This window comes from Archocentrus centrarchus, unplaced genomic scaffold (genome assembly GCF_007364275.1).
Source record: "Archocentrus centrarchus isolate MPI-CPG fArcCen1 unplaced genomic scaffold, fArcCen1 scaffold_37_ctg1, whole genome shotgun sequence".
Taxonomy (NCBI): domain Eukaryota; kingdom Metazoa; phylum Chordata; class Actinopteri; order Cichliformes; family Cichlidae; genus Archocentrus; species Archocentrus centrarchus.
The window spans coordinates 973101-992399 of record NW_022060264.1 but is presented as its reverse complement, the minus strand read 5'-3'; the positions used below and the strand labels follow the sequence as shown (position 1 = coordinate 992399).

The following is a 19299-nucleotide window of genomic DNA, read 5'->3' as shown; positions in this document are numbered from 1 at the left end:
TGCATCTGTTACATTGCAACAACACTTGTGGTACACTGCATTATTTTTTTTAATAATATAAAATATTATTCTGTCATAGGCCTCTCGCCCTATGACAGCTGGGATAGGCTCCAGCCCCCCTGCGACCCTTAACAGGATGTGCGGAAGCGAATGGATGGATGGATGGATGGAATATAAAATATTTTCACATGATAAAATATTATATAAATTATAATTTTGAATTAGAAACCGACACAGTAAACACTTTGTTTTGTCCTACTTTGCTTTCATTATCTGCTGTATAATGCACCAAGATGCACGCTTCCATTCAACCTGTTCTCCTTCAGCCACTGGTCATCCCGCTGGGAGCTACTTCTGCGCAGGAACAAGCTCATCTATATTTAGGTTTCCCTCCAGCTTCTTCTCCATGATGATGAGTAGCTTAACCCCATCCACCACCAGCTGGGTCAGTTGCACCTCAGTCAGGCCGAAGGTCGCCATGTTGCTTATGTTATACAGTTCCGGGGATTCTGGGAAATTAAAAGGTTTGAAAAGTTTAAACCCTGTGCGGTTTTAGAAACAAATAGCTGATGCATATTTTTTATGCACAGGTGCGCACAGGTTCAAGGGTCGCTGCAGTCCGTCGTGGAGTGTGCTGTTCAACCTTCATCAATCCGGTTCGCCCTGCTTAACGCTCGGTCAATTAAAAACAAATCATTTATTCTCAATGATCAGTTTATTAAAGAGTCCCTAGACTGACCTACTGACCTCCTGGCATTGCTAAAGTCTTTTTAACTTAATTTAATGACCTGCTGTCATCCATCATCGTATTGAAGAATGTAATATTGGGAGATTTTAACCTTCATATTGATGATGCGTCCTGTAACACGACTGCTGATCTCATCGCTATCACTGAGACTTTAAACTTTAGGCAACATGTTTCTGGCCCCACACATATAAAGGGCCATGCATGGGACCTTGTTTTCTCCCTGGGTTTAAATAGAAATGATGTGTATGTGTACATGTGAGTGACCAAAGCTGCACATATATCAATGTAATTCTATTGTAGACTCAGTGGTACCTCTAAAACAAAGCATCATCCAATGTTCAAATTGTTGTCCTTGGATTAAAGAAAATATTTGTAATTTTAGAAGATATTGTCTCAAGTTAGAAAATTTATGGAAGGCTTCCAAGCTCGAGGTTCATTGGTTGCATCTTAAAGATTCTATTTTCTCACATGTTGAAAAATGCTGGAATGCAGTATTTTGCAAATCTTAAAAGTCTTGATACGATTAAGAATATTGTTACTCCCAATATTCCTCATCCACCAGTCTATACAAAGTCTGAGTGCAATAAATTTTTGAACTATTTTGTAAATAAGGTAGCTGCTATCAGGTCAAGTATTTCTATATCATCCTCTCAATATCAAGCTTCCAGTTTACTTCTGATACCTGATCCTTCTTTGCTTCTGTTACCTTGCAGGACATCAGTGCTTTGCTTGGTCTTCAAGCCCCTTGACTTCACTGAAACTGCTTTACTTAAAGTACTTAAACTAGTGACATTTTGATTGCAGCAGACTCTGGAGAGCACACAGTTCTGGTTTTATTGGACCTCAGCTTTTTTGATACTGTTGATCACAGTATCATCATAAACAGGCTTAGGGATCTGTTTGGGATTACTGGTGTTGTTTTAAAATGGTTCATGTCATATTTATCTGAGAGATCTTCTATGATTTATATGAATCAAGTGTCTGAAACAACAATCTTGCCTTGTGGAGTACCTCAGGGATCTGTTCTGGGCCCAATTCTCTTCTTACTTTATATATTCCCTCTTGGCCAAATTAAAAGATGCTACAATAATATTTCTTACCATCTCTATGCTGATGACATTCAGTTATACTGTTCTTTCAGAGCCTCTGAGTTTAAGTAATAGGCTGAAAAAAATTAAGGAATGGTTAAATGAGTCTCTGGAGCTTGAAAAGGGCGACTGGACTTCTTTTTGTTTCTTGAAGACGTTTCACCTCTCATCCGAAAGGCTTCTTCAGTTCTCAACCAAATGGTGGAGAGACCCAGGTATTTAAACCCCTGTGGGCGTAGTCCCCTGGAGGTGGTTATGACCCTCTATTGATCATGTGCGTGAACACATGTGCCCAGGTGTGAAGGGGGCGTGGGTCATATTTAATCAGTGGTTTCAGTTGAAACCAATTTAGGACTCCGCTCCATTGTTTCCTGTGGCCTATTGAGGTCACTGGAACAAAGGTGTGAATGGGGGTTGAGACGTCTGGGAAGGGAGCTCAGGACAGCACTGTAAGCGGGGGAAAGTTGGTGACGTAATCCACCTCCTCTGTTCAATGATGGTTGTTCACAGTGGACATAGATGGCTTCTTTCACTCCTCTTTCAAACCATCTGTTTTCCCTGTCCAAAATGTGGACATTGGCATCCTCAAAAGAGTGACCTTTGACCTTCAGATGCAGATGTACTGCTGAATCTTGTCCTGTCGAGGTGGCTCTTCTATGTTGTGCCATTCGTTTGTGAAGAGGCTGTTTGGTTTCACCAATGTAGAGGTCCGAGCACTCTTCACTGCACTGAACAAGATCAGCGATGTAGTGTATGCTGTTCAGTGCAGTGAAGAGTGCTCGGACCTCTACATTGGTGAAACCAAACAGCCTCTTCACAAACGAATGGCACAACATAGAAGAGCCACCTCGACAGGACAAGATTCAGCAGTACATCTGCATCTGAAGGAAAAAGGGCACTCTTTTGAGGATGCCAATGTTCACATTTTGGACAGGGAAAACAGATGGTTTGAAAGAGGAGTGAAAGAAGCCATCTATGTCCACTGTGAACAACCATCATTGAACAGAGGAGGTGGATTACGTCACCAACTTTCCCCCGCTTACAGTGCTGTCCTGAGCTCCCTTCCCAGACGTCTCAACCCCCATTCACACCTTTGTTCCAGTGACCTCAATAGGCCACAGGAAACAATGGAGCGGAGTCCTAAATTGGTTTCAACTGAAACCACTGATTAAATATGACCCACGCCCCCTTCACACCTGGGCACATGTGTTCACGCACATGATCAATAGAGGGTCATAACCACCTCCAGGGGACTACGCCCACAGGGGTTTAAATACCTGGGTCTCTCCACCATTTGGTTGAGAACTGAAGAAGCCTTTCGGATGAGAGGTGAAACGTCTTCAAGAAACAAAAAGAAGTCCAGTCGCCTTTTTCAAGCTCCAGAGACTACTATGACCTGGATGACTGAGAATCTACACAGACATAATGGTTAAATGACAATTTCCTCCAGTTAAATACTGATAAAACTGAAACATTGGTTATTAAACATTGGTGATTTCAGAAATTAGGTGACATATCAGCTTCTTGGGCTCTTTTATTTAATCAAGCCCCAGAAATTTAGGTGTCATCTTTGACAGTTCAATCCCTTGAGCATCACTCCAAACAGCTGGTTTGGTTTATCATTAAAGGAATATTTCAAAACTCATATTACTGGTGTCAAAGGCTGAACTTGAGATGATCATTCATGCTTTTATCTCTTCTCATTTAGATTATTGTAATGTTTGGATTGCCTTCAGACTGTGCAGAATGCTGTGTATTCTGTTGCTTCATATTGTTCTGATATGCTATACATTTATTTTATTGTGAATCGCTTTGTGATTTTTATCTGTGAAAAGTGCTATATAAATAAATTAAAATTGCTTACTTACAGCAAATGTTGGGTTTTATATGTTTCAGAAACTGTCATATTTTCTCATCTAACATAATTCTAATAAGTAAAATCATTATGTTAGATGAGGAAAAATATGAACGGAGACCCTTTCATGAGTAAATCTCTGGTTTCTGGATCTTGCTGTGCTTCATCTTCCTGCTCCGCCTCTCAGACTGTTTTCATCAATTGCTGGTGTCAACTTTCAACTCACCCTTGCTGTCTGTACACTCTGAACAGGTTTGTCTCAGTTAAATTACATTATGAGCACTTTATTGTTGCTTTAAGAAATCAGATCTGTACTGTAGTTTTGTTTTACTTCTGCTTGTAGTGCCTGATGAGTGAATTACTGTGTTTTAGTGAGAATGTGTTTAGAGTTCTGTAAAAAGGAGATCTGTAAATTGTGTTTAACTAAAAGAAAACTCAGAAAAACTGTATTATGGACTGATCTCTGTGCAGAACTATAATTAAAAACCTCAAACAATGGAAGCCGCTCTACTCACCCAAAAGTAACTTCATGTTAAATTCTGCTCTGGTGAATTAAAATGGTAGTATTGGAGTGCAGCTCTACATATCCAGCATACAGGATCCAACTACAGGATATTTCCAAAGTTGTGAGCTCAGTGTTCTAAATGTACACATACTCATCTATGTTATCTAGTTTGTGAGAGTCACATCGTGTGCTGAAACATTATGCACAGTTTATATAGTGAACTGCTCTAATAAATGGTTGATAATTGAAGCCTCACACCATGGATCATATTTAATCCAAAAAGTAATCAAAAGTTATGAAGCCATGAAATATCAGCTGTAGCTCTTTTGTTTACCGGTTTTGTCCATGTTGATCCTCAGTCTTTTCAGGACATCCTTAAGGCGTTTATGTCTGGGAAGGTGCTGCAGTTTGATGAGGACACTGATCCTCAGACCTGTACCCACATCGGCCGGGGAGCTCGTCACCCATCCCAACTGCTGCTTCCAGATAAAGGGATGTCTGAGACGTCTGTAGTACTCCTCCACCTGGACAAAAACAATCAGTCTTCAAGAGAGTTCAACCTGGTTTTCCTGGTGGAACCTTTACTGGTACTTTTGGGGGCCCTAAGTACTACAAAGTCAATCTAGAGAGTTCTAAAACTACCAAATGGGAAAATTATATCCGTCCATCCATTTTCTTCCACTTATCTGGGGCCAGTCGTGGGGTCAGCAGCCTAAGCAGGAAGCCCAGACCTCCTTCTCCCCAGACACCTCCTCCAGCTCACCCAGGGGGGAACACTGGGGCATTCCCAGGCTTTCCCGAGAGATATAATCTATGCAGTATGTCCTGGGTCTACCTCAGGGCCTCCTCCCAGTAGGATATTCCCAGAACATCTCACCCAGGAGGCACCCAAGAGGCATCCTTGTCAGATGCCTGAACCACCTCAGCTGGCTCCTTTCCATGTGGAGGATTAGCTACTCTGGGTTCCTCCCAAAAGACTGAACTCCTTATCCTAAGAGAGAAATAGGTCGACTCTCTTGACTCTGAACAAATCTCATGTCTGCTGCTTATATCACCAATCTAATGACTGTCGTTTGTGCATAAATCCAAATGACAATCAGGAAGCATTCCTCCACCTAAAGGTGCAAAGAGGCAATCTTCTCATCCACCGGGAACAAATCCAACATACAGACAGCAAGCCAGGGCCAAACAATGAAAATTGTATTATTTATTAACATTTATATTTATTAAATTTTACCTTTTGCAAGTTGATGCAAATGCATTTAAAAGCTTCAGCCACATTGGCATCTTCTCGTCTTGATACCAGCCTGAGGTGGTCGTCTATGTTGACCCAAATAACCAGGCTGCTGTCTTCACTCACCCTGCATGAAGAATTATGGGGCATAAAATGTTTGACTTTAATTTCCCTCTTCAACAGCACAGGCTGATTGTGACAATACATAAAAGATGGACTTAGCCAAAATTATATCATCTATTAGTTTGATGAAGTCCCAGTTTTGAAGTCTCAAGCTAAGCCATTTGACTCTTGCTATATTAGCATTTTGAAACCAGATATCATGAACAGGCCTACCCCAAAGCATATGCTGCTTTATCCTGTAGACACAAATAGGGCCATAACGTCCTGTACAAACTAGCAATTGAGACAATAAATCATTCATCATTACTGAAGGCATAATTCAAGGAACTGAGGGCTTTTTTCTTGTAGACTTCCATACAACTAGACATTTTGCTACCAGAGAGCCCCTGCTGGCCAATAGCGTACACGTTTAAGGCACTTCCACACTGGCTACACTTTACAGACCTGGAATCTACATGTATCTTTCATTGACAGTCTATGATTGTGGCAGACTGTATAACAGTTGTGCTTGAGTAACTTGTTTAGTATTCATGAACAGCCAAGTGTGACATGTGGTGTCTTACACATAGATTGAATCACTGACCATATTCCAACAATTGATCTAAAGCATCTGTAAAATTAAATTACTTTTATTTGAGAGATTTGTAAAAGAATTTATAATCTTTTACACTGCTGGAGCAATATCTGTCAAGGACAATTTGAAATTTGGACAAATAGTAATGGCATTCAAACCTTAACTACCTGCTACCAGAGCCCTAGCCCTTCTCTACCCATGAAACCCAGACTAACCAGACTGCCCTGGCATCAGGCCAGTCCCGGGCCACACCGATACGGAGCTGGGAGAAAGTTGGAGCTTTGAGATTCAGCTCCCTCTGTTGTTCTTGGTTTAGATCCTTTAATAAGAGAAGTTGACCTGGCAGCTCCTGTTCCAGGTGCTGCAAAGCTGAGAAAGACAGGAGACTGGTGAAGTGGTTTAGTATGACTGGTGACTTGTAAAGACAAAATCCTAAAGCTAAAAGTAACACCTAACTGGGCTCATACGTGAGCACTGGCTTAACTCTTGACAGTGGGCATCATTCATTCATTCATGGATGGATGGATGGATATACAGATTGCAGTACCTTGCGTGGCTAGTGTGAGGAGCTGTCTGCGCTCTCCTCGGCTGCAGTGTGTTGGGAAGCAAAAGTCTTCAACACCTCGAATAACACTGACCTCACAGCGTACAGCATATGACCTGTCCAAGTCATCACCACCCTACACACACACACACACACACACACACACACACACACACACACACACACACACACACACACACACACACACACACACACACTTTATGAGCCTGATCAAATCCTTACAGCTCCAGTGTTGGCATGTTTTTAAGCTTAAGTCTTTCTAGTGAATAAATTCGAACCACCATGAAAATGTTCTAAGAATTATTCAATCAACAAAGATTGAAAACTGACTTTATTATGCACTGTGGGTTTTGAGCCGCTACCTTCAAGTTGTCATAGTTGAAGTCACTCTCTGGTGTCTGGCTGGTGATCTTGTGTTCATGATATGCTTCGATAATTCGGTCGAAGAAGTCACAGAACAGGATGTAGGACTGGGCATCGCCCGCCACACACCCAACAGATACAGGACCTGACCAGTCTCCTTCATCCACACAAAAAAAGGGGATGTTGCTGAAAGGGATGTAGGTAGTGATCTGAATGTGTACCTAAAAATCTAACTTTATACTGTCTCATGTCCAGAATTGGTCCTGCGGCAGAGTACGGTATGTAAACTTTTAGTATTATTTTTAAATATATTGATTAACAAATCAATCTTGTGGCATCTCTATTAATGTAGTTAAAAATGAGGGTAGAAAGCTGTGACAGCCCCCCAGAGGCCAGAGGCAGATATTAACCTGTGACAACCATTTTCCATTTTACAGTTTCAGACAGCCGGATCCATAACTGTCTGCCCACAGATTATGACTCATGTATAAAAATACGAAACTGGTTTGAACTTGTGAATGAAACTAAATGCAGCATGGATTTGAATGTCCAGCATCAGTAACGTTTTCATGTTGAATTAATTATGATCAGCTTAGAAACAGAATGATGAAAGTTTATCTTTCATGCACAACTCAAAGCCTTTTGTGAATTTACCTGTAAACGAAAACATCAGATTCATTAGCAACTAATTTTCATCTTACTGCAAGTCTACTTCAGGCACCATCCTCCTGATATCACATCACCTGGTTCCTCCAGGCCCGGACGGATGACATCATCAAAGATTACGCCACTGTGGGTGCAGCGGTTGAACTGTCGGCGGTACATGGCCAGCGTGAGGATTCGCCCCATCCAGGTAAAGTTCCTGCACAGGTCAGGAAACTCCTCCTCAGGGGAACCCCTCGTCAGGTGGAACCGGCCCATGGGGTCAGGAGGAACCAAACTCTGAGCAGACAGGACACATTTTTTTACTACTGCATTAATAAAATAAAATAAAATTATTAACTTTTTTTTTTTTACTTATCAGCCATTAATAACAATGAAATATCAGCAAACAGCCTGTAATAACAACCCTGCTGATATATCAGCCTCTGTTCATGAAATGGGATATTTGGTGAAACTAATCACGTCTGTGCCATGAAATCATTTAGGACTACGTAGCAGGATATCACAGCTATATTGTCTACATGTTCGATTACTATATTTTAATGAAAATATTCTGCTGTGGTTTATCACATTAAATACTTGGATGTGACTCTTGAAATTTTGTGTTTGATCTGAACAGTTAAAGAAAGATTTTATCAAATTGCATCTTTGTTACATTAATTTATTATTTTATTCTTTTAATTGAACATTTTGACCATTTTTATAGGTGATTTTTGAAGAGAAATTAGCTCGAAGAAAGGTTCAAACCTAAATGAAAACCACTAGTGACTGGCTTCTTATGGAAAAATGACAAATGTTATACTCTTTTTATACCCCACTCGGCATTTAATCATTAATTGTTATTATTAATCTCTGGCTCCCTTCCACAGCAGGTCTTTTGTCCTGTTATTTCACCCCCAGCCGGTCACAGCAGATGACCCCCCCCTCCCTGAGCCTGGTTCTGCTGGAGGTTTCTTCCTGTTAAAAGGGAGTTTTTCCTTCCCACTGTCACCAAATACTTGCTCATAGGGGGTCGTTTTGACTGTTGGGTTTTCTCTGTAATTATTGTGGGCTCTTTACCTTATGATTTGGTGCTATATAAATAAAATTGAATTCAAACCACAAACTAAATTTTTGTTTGTTTACAGAACTAAAAAAACATTTTTAAAACAGTTTAAACCCAAAGAGAAGACAAAAGTGCAAATTTGTTGTTTAGTGTAATCTTACAGAGCATGTGTGGAGTTCACTTTTTAATAATAAATGACAACAATCAAAATCCACCAATCAACTGGTTGATGACTGCTCACTGCTTGCTCATCAAATATTAACTCTATAATGACTTCTTAAATGATGTGCAGCTGCGCGTCACTGAACCAGTGAATGAAGCTGCATCAAAACATTACCTCCAAAATCGGCCGGTATCGCATCTCCTTAGGAAATGTAACTGGAGCTGAAAGAAGCCAAACAGGCGAACATGTGAGAGATGAGAATTAAACACGGAAGCACTCTTTTTGTCCCTGTTTCAAATGCATAATGAGAATTTTGTTTCAAAGGGAGATTTGTGAATTTCTTTGCTCATGAATCAGTGAGTCAGTCCTAAAAGATCTTTATAGAAGTCAAGACTTTAACTGTCTAGTAGTTAGCATTCTTTACCAATAAATGAATATACACATACTGCACCTTTAGAATCTATTCATAGAATTTGGTGTTATTCTTACATGAGAAACAATGCTTGGAACCACTGGCTCCAATAATCCAGCAGTGACAGTAACACAGGACACCGTGATGCTCAAAGACCGGCAGTGTTTGAGAAAAAAAAATCTGTGCTATAAAATTATGATGGTGAATGAAAAAAACGAGCATGCAGTGAAAATGATGGGACACTCACGTTTGACCTTCCACATGTCGTCAGCTCGATGGCAGAGAGACGGCCGTCAGTGCGACAAAAGATCTAAGAATAGTGTGTTTGTGGTGAGCAGCCCGCAGGAGTCCAGTTACGGTCCACACAATGTCAGCCTTTTTATATCCACACACAATACAGCCCTGCTGCTCAACGTGTGTGTCAGGTCAGAATGAATGACATCATGTTTTTGAAATAAACCCCGCGAGTCTCATTTCTAGTTCCTGCGGTCCTCACAGCTGTGAGCAGTCCTCATTCTTCTTCCAATTAACCAAAAAAAAAAAAAGAAAAAGTGTTTTGTAGCAGCCGTCCTGACTGTGAAATCAAGTTTCCACACTGATGATTTAGCGGTGTGTGTGTGTGTGTGTGTGTGTGTGTGTGTGTGTGTGTGTGTGTGTGTGTGTGTGTGTGTGAGAGAGAGAGAGAGAGAGAGAGAGAGAGAGAGAGAGAGAGAGAGAGAGAGAGAGAGAGAGAGAGAGAGAGAGAGAGAGAGAGAGAGAGAGAGAGACAGAGGGTGTCTGTTCTGGAAGCAACACCAACTTTATGTTTGGAGCTCTAAGGGTCGTTAACTTCCACCTGATAATTAACCTTGAACTGAGTCCTAAATCAGAAGAAAGATGACAAATTAAGAAATCCTGTGTCTGTGTGTGTGTGTGTGTGTGTGTGTGTGTGTGTGTGTGTGTGTGTGTGTGTCAGAGGCGATTGCTCTAAGACTGCAAGGGAAGCTCAGCTTCCCCTAAAATGTCAAAAAATAAGTGATCAAATATATACTGTTGTGTGTACATGTCATTGACTAAATATGACTACAACGCGCTCAACTTTTGTTCAGAATCAGCTTCTTATCACTGCTAACGACGCGACTTTCCTCTCACTCACTCCCGCAGCTTCACAGCGCTTTAAACAGCGTGGACGCTCAGCGTCTACAGAGTTCAACAGCGAAGCAAAGAAAGCAGCGAAACGAGACGAGTCATTGGATAAATGCTGGGCTTTGTCCCGCCCATCGGACGCTCAGCGTCTCTGGGGGTCTATGGGGCAGTGGGCGGGCCTCGGCCGGCCCGGACGCTCAGCTTCTGCATGATGATTGGATGATCTGTCTGAGGCTGAATCCCTTTTTGATTGACAGCGAAATGAGCGAATCAACGATCTTTTGGTGTAAACATCCATGGGAGCATTTTTAAATTTTCATTCTGTTCTGAGTTGAACTGGAGACTTTCCTAATCCTCTTAGCGGCGTTTTCTTTGTTAAAAATGACTAGTGACAAATCGAGCTTCTATTTCTGGTGGTTTTTTGTAGCTGCTTGTGTTTGGAGACTGACTTCTATCGCAGTTTCTGTCCAGCGGGTGCTGCTGTATAAATAAACCGACACATTTTATGATGTAGGCCGAAATTGAGCTTCCCCTCCTTGAAAGACCAGCATCCGCCACTGGTGTGTGTGTGTGTGTGTGTGTGTGTGTGTGTGTGTGTGTGTGTGTGTGTGTTTAACTGGGTAGGTGTGTAGGACTTTAGAGGGTCAGACAGGAGCAAACAAGGGAAAGAATAAAAAGAAAAGGGAGAGAAAAGACTGGACCTCAGGGATGAGGTGGCACAGAGGGTCTTGTCTCCTGTCTAAAGGGGCTCGTACACTGGAAGAGACTAGCTGCAGTATTTTGACCACAGACTGAAATGCCTGTCATGGTTAGTAAGCTGTTGGACTCAAGGAGCAGGCAACTAGGCTGAGCAAGTTTAAAGGTTTTATTTACAACTGCAGGATCTCCAGGAAGCGCAGTGAAGGAGTACAGAGCAGGAACTAACTGTAGGCAGGCAGAGACCCGGGGAAGGATACTCGAGAGGGAGAGGGCGGTCTGATGGGAGCCTGTAACCTGGAGGTCCGGCTCTGCTCACAGAAAGGAAACAAAAATATCCGCCACAGCAAACTGCTCAACTAATAAAATCTGGGATATATATTTTACAGTAACGTTAGAACAGTGTTTTGCTAATATCACCTTACACTCATTTGCAAAGATGTCAGCTGGTGTTAGCAGTAAAATGCACACACTAATCTATGTTCCTTATTTTGCAGAGGTCAGAGTTCACAGCAGTAACTCACTGAATGCACTTTCTGATGACTTTACAGCACTAACCTCATCGCTCAAATGAATAGGCGATGTTGAATGGACGCCATCCCGACAGTCAGGACTACACACTCGAAATGCAAACAGAACTCAGCTGACTGCAATCTACACATACTGACATCCAGCAGTGAAAATTTTTCACACTGCACCTTTAAACAGCCGGGGTGAGCCAGTGCAGGATCACAGTGATCTCCCCCAAAATTATTAATAAACTGCTTATTACGGTGCAGATCACATGACCACATCCAAAAGAAACAAAGAGACCTGTGAATCTGCTGCAGTGCAGGTTTAAACAGGTTAGAGAAACAGATGCTTTTACAGTCTATGCTCACATTAGATCCTACAATTTCAAACTTGATATTGAATCCAGGAAAATGCACAATACATCTGATACCATGGTTTAAAATGACAAACTTATGAGGCATAAATAAAGATCAGAACTATGCTGCTCTGTGCAGATCATTTCTTGTGGCTTGACAGATGTTTTCGCTGCTGATCACAGCTGCAGGTACCTGGACCTTTAGCATCCATTAGTGTCAGAGTGCCAGTACTGTTGCACTGTCAGGATTTTGGTATCAAAAGGTACTGAAGTACGGAGTTCACAGTGGAGACAGTGGATCAGCACTGCTGCCTCCAGCGTTTAAACCCACTCCTGTGTGTTTTGGGCGTCTCTGTGCATTAAAGCACTCAAAGAATTATCACAGTGACTGAACTGCTGGAGTCACACAGACTCCAGCAGCTCCGTCAGCTGAGCTTGTTCAGCGTTCACGTGAGCGAGTGAAGCAGAGGGGACCGGCTGTTTTCAGTGACCCGATGCCTTCTCGCTCTGCAGCTGTTTGGGCAGCTTTCGGCGGTCCTTCGTGGCGTTCCTCTTCCTCTTCTTGCTCAGGAAGTTCTCCAGTTTGCCGCTCTTCTTCAGCTCCTGGTATTTTTCAGCCAGCTGCAGCTTCTTCACATCAGCTGGAATCAAAAATAAATAAAGAGTTATCAAAGCCGCCTTTCTATCTGAACCTTAACATTTCTATTTTTGATAGTGAAACAGTGGCTTCTCTATCAAAAACAGAATTTTTAGTAGAAATTTTAGTTTTCTTACAGGAATTAAATTACTTTTTAGAAAGAATATAAAAAAATTATTTCACAATGTGCTTCTTAAAATATAAGCAGTCCCAGTGGGTCCTGGTGCCGGTCCCAAGCCTGGATAAATGGGGAGGGTTGCTTCAGGAATTCAAAACGCCTTGTTGTGATGCTGCCGCGCGTGAGTGCTTTGTGAACGCAGGACTCAGATGTTCAAAGATCTCTAAATAACGTTCTCACATTTCTTGAAGAAGAAGGGCTGCCCGCCCTGACTGGCTCGCTCTCTCTGCTGCCTCTTCAGCTGCAGCTCTCTCTCTCTCTGCTGCTCTCGGCTCGTCCTCGCTCGCTCCTGGTTCTCCTGCACAAAGTCAAAACCGGCAGATTTAAAAAGCGGCCTCTTCCACATGTGACCGTCCTGTTAGGATGGAATTCCTCGTTTCTGCAAACGCACACACTCCGTTAAAAACAGTTTGGCAGCCACGTGTTCCACCGTCACACAAACATCGACGAGCACGGAAACGGTTTCATGTTTTCTAACCAGAATCTTTAAACTGTTGCTCAAGAACAGGTTACTGGCGCTGCATTGGTCAATCTTCACAACTTGTTGATTGTATCGCAGAGTTTGATGACCTCACGCAGCAGCTTACTGCAGCGTGAAAACGCCTTTAGACAAATCGCTAAAAATGCTGCTTGCTAACCTCAAGCCAGCCGTTTGCATTCAGTGAAGTGAAACGATGGGTGGATGACAAAGAGACTCAAATTTTAAACTACTACTGAAGTGAAAGCAAAGACTGACCATCCTCTTCAGAAGGAGCTGCAGTTTCTCCTTCTTCTGGGTGCTTTTCTTTACCCTCTTCAGCTTTTTCTGGACGACCTGCAAAATAAGCACAAAGGCACCGCTCTCATTCCCGCCACAGTGCCCCGCCTGAAGCAGCTCATGCACTTTACAGCTGATTATAACCTCACATTTCTCAAACCACAATCAGCAGTGTTTACACTGGGCAGGCTGTCAGTCCAGTTCTCTCACCTCTTTCTCTCTGTGTCTGATGTCATTAATGAACTTGTACGTTTTCTCAAAAATCTCAGGTTTGTATTCTCCGGACAGGTCGTCAAATCGAGGATCTCTCAGCGTCTAGAGGACAGAACGGAAACCAAATCATCTCAGAACAGACTCGAGGTCTTGTGTAGCGAATGAAAGCTCAGCACTGGAGATTTTCTCCACTCACTGGTTTCCTGACGGGGATGACCTGCCGGAGGAACGGTGCTGGTTTCTTGGCTGAGATTTCCACTGGCCTGAAATCACAGATACGGACCCTGAGACTGTGCTGGATGCTGGAAGCTGGAAGCCCAGCAGTGCTCTGAGCGATCGCTCACCTGTTCTTGTTCAGCCGTTTCTTCGTGCGGGCCTCTGGAGTCTTGCTGCTGCCGTAGGCGACCTCGTTGTAAACTTTGGTTCCCACCTTGTTCTGCAGCTTCTCGATGTCCTCAAAGGACATGTTGGACAGCTCTGGGAGGGTCGGAGAACAGAGTGGAATTCTTTAATCACGGAGACACCGCAATTCCTTTCAACTGTTACACACAACTACACAATCAGCATCATACTGGGTTTGTGTGAACTTTCAGCTACCCGCCCATTTTCTTCCGCTCGTCGCTTTCCTAAATTATTATTTAACTGCATTCATAAGTTTCTGCTCTGAAAATATTTGCAATACATAACTGAAAAAGGAACACTGAAAGGGATTTTATCCAGCAGCTGCCTGTTATCATTAAGGCAGCATGAAATTCTTACAAACACACCGCTGCAGCCGGCTGCACCAGCAGGGACTCTGCCTTAGAGACCTTAAGGCTATGGTGGTCACAGAGGCGCTCTAAGTTTGGTTGCAGCACCTGTGCTTCACCTGCCTTCCTGCTATGACCATAATTCTTCAGTCAGAAGCAGGTTTACAGTCTTATTGATGCCATTTCTGCACAGTATGAAAAGGCAGCAGGTGCATCACAACAATAGCAGACAGAAGTCACCTGCAGGGTGAGCCTCACCTGTTCAGGTTTAATGTTGATATTCTCACCTTTCCTAATGGCTTCTTTGGTCTGGACGTCCCGGCTGCCACCAGCACACTCGGCCTCATTATCACCCTCTTCTTTCTCAGAGGCTCCACTGCCGCCATCCTCATCTTCATCGCCCTCTGCTTCTCCGTCATCATCAGATTCTGTCTCATCCCCACCATCTGAGCCTTCCTCATCTTCATCACCACCACCATCAGACTCTTCCTCCTCCTCTCCTCCTCCATGGTGCTGCTCTTCCTCCTCAGTCAGTGTTCTTCCAGTGAGCAGTGTGAAGTTCCTCTCCACATCAGAGTCCTCATCCGCGCTGCTGCTCTCTGGCTGCTTCTTTGAGCTCACCAGCCGCTTCTTCATCTCTGTATGTGGATGCGTGGGGACCAGTGGGAAATAAAAAGAGGAAGTGCTGGGGATGAGTTTGTTACACTTACTGTAGCCTGTAAAGAAGCAGCAGCGTAAGCGTTTGTAATGCAACTTTGCGCCGAGCGGAGGCGCTGCACCGGCAGAGCCTGTGCGCTCCCCGGACTTCGGTGCCGCGGTTACCGAAAACAGAAGCGCTTCTGCTACACAAACACGCACTCACACACAGCTAAACAAACTTTACCTTCAGACTGAACAGTCACACCCGCACCTCCGTCACTGCGAGCTTCTCTGTCTGCCACAAACTACGGCTGAAAGCGTTTGTGTAACACTGTTCAGCCCGGATAGAGCCCGCCGTCCGCGTCCTGCTCTCACAGCGCCGTCAGCTCCACCCGCCGGATCACAGCCGGTTCCTGCGGCTTACTAGCAGCTGCCACGGTAACTTCGTCGGGTTGCACTCACTGAGAACCGAACACGTTTGCAGCTCCCACTACCACGCTCGCTCGCTTGGTCCAAACACATGTGCGTTGCTCCAGGAAGTGATACAGATCAGTTCCGGTTTCAAATTAAAAGATTGAGTGTTTTTGACGTGAGTAACACGCCGTCTACAGCTGTCCAGCTGTTCATGTTTCTCTGCCAGCAGATGTTTTTACTGCTGATGATCAAAGCGAGGCTTTTCAGAGCGTTTGTGCCAAAAGTGATCTCCGATGTTTCTGTGTGATATCTGCGCTTATGTGGATCATCAGGATTCATGAAGGGCTTATATTTAAAATGTAGAAATGACCTGCAAGTATTTTCATGACTGTGTTATTGTACCCACATTATAATAAATCTGTCCTTATTGATCACTTCAGATATCTTTATGGAGCTGTGATGGTATTTTTAAATGAAGAATATATTAAAGTTACTTTGCCAAAAACTGATCGCAGCTTCTACCTGTGACAGGAGTGTTGTTTCTGTCTCAAACTGACTGTATATCATTAATGAGTGATATGTTTGACAGATTCTAGGCCCAAAAAGCTTTTACAGCAAATGCAACTAATCACTTTTTGGCACAACACCGGAAATGAAGTCTGGGGAAAAAAAATCTGAAACCATCTCCACAGCGACACCTGCTGGCTAATTTGGTTATCGCCACATCTTGATGGCGCTGTTATGTGAAACAGACACACAACCTGCACAATAACAAAGCACAGCAATCAATAGCAAAGGGTGAGGAGAGTTTATGGTCTCAGTCACTGTAGTTTTAAAGCTTCTTCAGCACATCTTCATGTCCACAGCTGGCTGAAGGGTTTATCAGATCTTCAGCAGAACCGGCCCCCAGCCTCAGCTAAACCCACCCCCCTCCGAGCTGTCATAGGGCGAGAGACAGGGCAGACCTGCACAGGTCACGAACCTGTCACAGGTCTGACACAGAGAGACAGACAACCATTCACACCTATGGGCAGTTTAGAATCAGCGGGTAACCTAACCCCACTGACTGCATGTCTTTGGACTGTGGGAGGAAACTGGAGTATCCGAGAGAACCCACACAGATACGGGAGAACATGCAAACTCCACACAGAAAGATGGAATTGATAACATTTATTAAAATATTTATTTTTTGTTTTGTATCATTACTTTTGATATAACACACACAAACACGCAAATATGTATATTTATTAATCTGTCTTGTGTGACAGCTTCAAGCGACCTTGCTGGCACAGGAGGAACAGCTGCTTATGCTTTGGGCCAGCTCTGATTCATTGTGTTGCTCTGGTTTAGGGTGAACTGTGAACCCTGAATGGGAGTGTGCTGTAAATGGGCGTACGACCTTGTAATTGTGTCAGAACATTGTGAGCATTGTGTATCCACAGCACAATTAAATAGTTGTAAACATGTTTTTTGGGGTGATGCTGGAACTTTGACCCTGACAGCGTGTTTTTATGAAAGGTATGTATTTTGGTATTTTGGTTGCCTAAAATAAATGTATATATTCACAACAGGCTGGCAGTCCATGTGCCTCTGTAGCTGCAGCTTCCTGCGTGCTGGAACCGAAGGAAATTAACTGATCACCTTTTATTTTTACCATGGAGAACAGTAACTTTTTTGCTGCACTTGCATGCACACAGAGGAAGCCTTACTCTAAAGACTGCATGCGTTACAACACAGTGCTTCATGCAGTGCTTCAGTATTTGCAGCAGAGGATTCCTGCCGATGACTGATGTGACACATTAATTTATATCACTTGTACGCAGTGTAGCAGTCTTAAAAATCTTACTTTAAAATCTGTTTTATTTGACTTTTCTTACTGTAAGTAGGCTCTGCTGTATTTTAAGACCATATTGAATGAGGCAATAGCAGCATGCAGTCTAACCAAGATCACTGATCACTGCTGCTGATGATAAATGTTTCTGGCACAGCTTCAGCCCACTTCTGGCTCCAAAACACACGATGCAACATTTGTGTCAGTGCAACATTTTATATACATTTGATTTATTTGCTAACAGAAGTCTTTGAAATCTATGAAACGCTTATGATTGTTCTTTTATGTAAACAATGATCTAAATACAAACTGAAGCAGCAACATGTATAAAACTAATGTTTTTCCTTCAATGCACCAAGAACAGGACCAGTGTGACCTTCTAGGATGAATATATCAAGTACAGAACTTTTGGTTGATCAGCCAATCCTTCCATGGACTGGTTTCTGCTCTACATGAACACTCAAAGCACTTTATACAGCATGCCTCATTCACCCATTCATACAAGCACTTCTACATCTAAGTGCTTTCTGTGTAACATTCACCCGCCAATGAGTACAGTAGAGCAACTCAGGGTTTCAGTATCTTGTCCAAGGATACTTTGGCATGCAGACTGGAACCACCAACCTTCTGATTAGTAGGTGAGCTGCTCTCCATCCATCCATCCATCCATCCATCCCATTTTCCCACTTATCCAGTTGTTTAGCTTTCCTTGAGCGTAAAATGATTTGTAATTTGGTGATCAGGATCAGGTGATCAGGTAATTTGGTGATCAGGATTGTTTCACTGGAATTTTGGATTTGGATCATTATTAAAATTATCAATTTGATGATGATGATGGTTTTTCATGCTGCGATCAACTCACCAACACTTCCTGAGTAGTTATTCCTAAAATTGTTTCATAGTTGAATTACCATTAAATTATCTGAATGTAGATAAACAAATACATGAATAAAAAAAAATACATAAACTAGCATACAACAGAAAGCACATCACTGTGAGACAGATTCAGTCTGCACCATCATGTCTGTGTGTGGGGGTCTGGCCGGAGGACCTCATCCACATCACAGGCAACAGTGGAAAATCCCCCCGTGTGTGCTGAATCCAGCCTTGACAGGACTCTACAGTAACATCGTCACATGTGTGCTCCATCACCTCCAGTATATTCTCCCTGCTGTAGGAAGAATACCTTCCACCTCCACGCAGAGAAAACTCCTCTATTGGACTGATGAAGGGGCTGTGAGGTGGATGGAACATGTTCATGTAGTGCTGGTTGTTTGTGAACCACTCGTATCTGGACGGCACGGTGAAAGTTCACAGTGTCCCAAACTATGACGTATACAGGAGGCACTGCTTACTGATCCAGCTGTTCACGTGCAGCCATGCGGTCCTGTAGACCACCCAGGAATGTGAGGAGATGTCCGGTGTTGTATGACCCCAGGTTAGTATGATGGCGGAGGACCCCCCCCCCAGTTACCAATGGCTGCACAGAGGGTGACATTGTCACCCCACTGGCCAGGGACTGTCACATGATGCGTGAAAAGAGCGCTCCTGCCACCTGCAGGTGGTTGTTGTTCAATTCTGGAAAGGGGGAGTGCACTTGGACATTGCACTTAATGACATTACAGTACCTGCAGTGTGGCTGACTGTTTCAAATGTTGTACATCATGGAACAGTGAATGTCCTGAAGATGCTGCCACAGAGAACCTGCTCACAGTGGGTTGGACTTTGTCCTGCTTCCCTTATTGTCATCCTGTGGACGAGGACGTGGTTTGTTTTCTCAGTGGTCCTCGTCCTCTTCCTCCTCATTCATGCTCTTCCTCCTCTGCCTCTCTGTGTGTGTCTGTCCATTGTAGA

At 43.2% G+C, this 19299-nt stretch overlaps 2 protein-coding genes across 4 annotated transcripts; both read right to left on the bottom strand.

The window, feature by feature from the left end:
• Nucleotides 1-235: 235 nt before the first annotated feature.
• LOC115776810 (creatine kinase M-type) lies at nucleotides 236-9681 on the bottom strand. The gene is made up of 9 exons (XM_030724585.1): nucleotides 9586-9681; nucleotides 9101-9147; nucleotides 7799-7997; nucleotides 7055-7212; nucleotides 6675-6807; nucleotides 6343-6496; nucleotides 5434-5557; nucleotides 4531-4720; nucleotides 236-509 (listed from the first exon to the last, which is right to left on the bottom strand). The coding sequence occupies exons 1-9, from the start codon at nucleotides 9599-9601 to the stop codon at nucleotides 349-351; spliced, it is 1182 nt and encodes a 393-aa protein (XP_030580445.1). The 5' UTR covers nucleotides 9602-9681; the 3' UTR covers nucleotides 236-348.
• A 2607-nt stretch (nucleotides 9682-12288) lies between these two features.
• On the bottom strand, nucleotides 12289-15734 carry rrp36 (ribosomal RNA processing 36). 3 transcript variants are annotated; one of them, XR_004019500.1, is made up of 9 exons: nucleotides 15445-15734; nucleotides 14849-15199; nucleotides 14157-14289; nucleotides 14009-14075; nucleotides 13810-13914; nucleotides 13579-13656; nucleotides 13023-13140; nucleotides 12460-12668; nucleotides 12289-12426 (listed from the first exon to the last, which is right to left on the bottom strand). XR_004019500.1 is itself a non-coding variant. In XM_030724532.1 (8 exons), the coding sequence occupies exons 2-8, from the start codon at nucleotides 15195-15197 to the stop codon at nucleotides 12511-12513; spliced, it is 1008 nt and encodes a 335-aa protein (XP_030580392.1). In that variant the 5' UTR covers nucleotides 15198-15199; nucleotides 15445-15734; the 3' UTR covers nucleotides 12289-12510. The 3 variants fall into 3 exon arrangements, 2 of the variants coding, with proteins under 2 accessions (XP_030580392.1, XP_030580393.1); XM_030724532.1 differs by having other exon boundaries at nucleotides 12289-12668; XM_030724533.1 differs by having other exon boundaries at nucleotides 12289-12668; nucleotides 15472-15734.
• Between the last annotated feature and the right edge of the window lie 3565 nt (nucleotides 15735-19299).

Bases quoted from the DNA above. Each gene is read 5' to 3' on its own strand.
- LOC115776810 (XM_030724585.1), bottom strand. The intron at 4,721-5,433 runs GTAAAATTTAAT...GTTTTTGTCCAG, and splicing joins TTTGCATCAACTTGCAAAAG to GTGGAGGAGTACTACAGACG. The intron at 510-4,530 runs GTAAACAAAAGA...TTAATTTCCCAG, and splicing joins GATCAACATGGACAAAACCG to AATCCCCGGAACTGTATAAC.
- rrp36 (XM_030724532.1), bottom strand. From the start codon at position 15,197: ATGAAGAAGCGGCTGGTGAGCTCAAAGAAGCAGCCAGAGAGCAGCAGC. The intron at 13,915-14,008 runs GTGAGTGGAGAA...TCTGTCCTCTAG, and splicing joins TCATCCCCGTCAGGAAACCA to ACGCTGAGAGATCCTCGATT. The intron at 13,141-13,578 runs GTCAGTCTTTGC...GACTTTGTGCAG, and splicing joins AGCTCCTTCTGAAGAGGATG to GAGAACCAGGAGCGAGCGAG.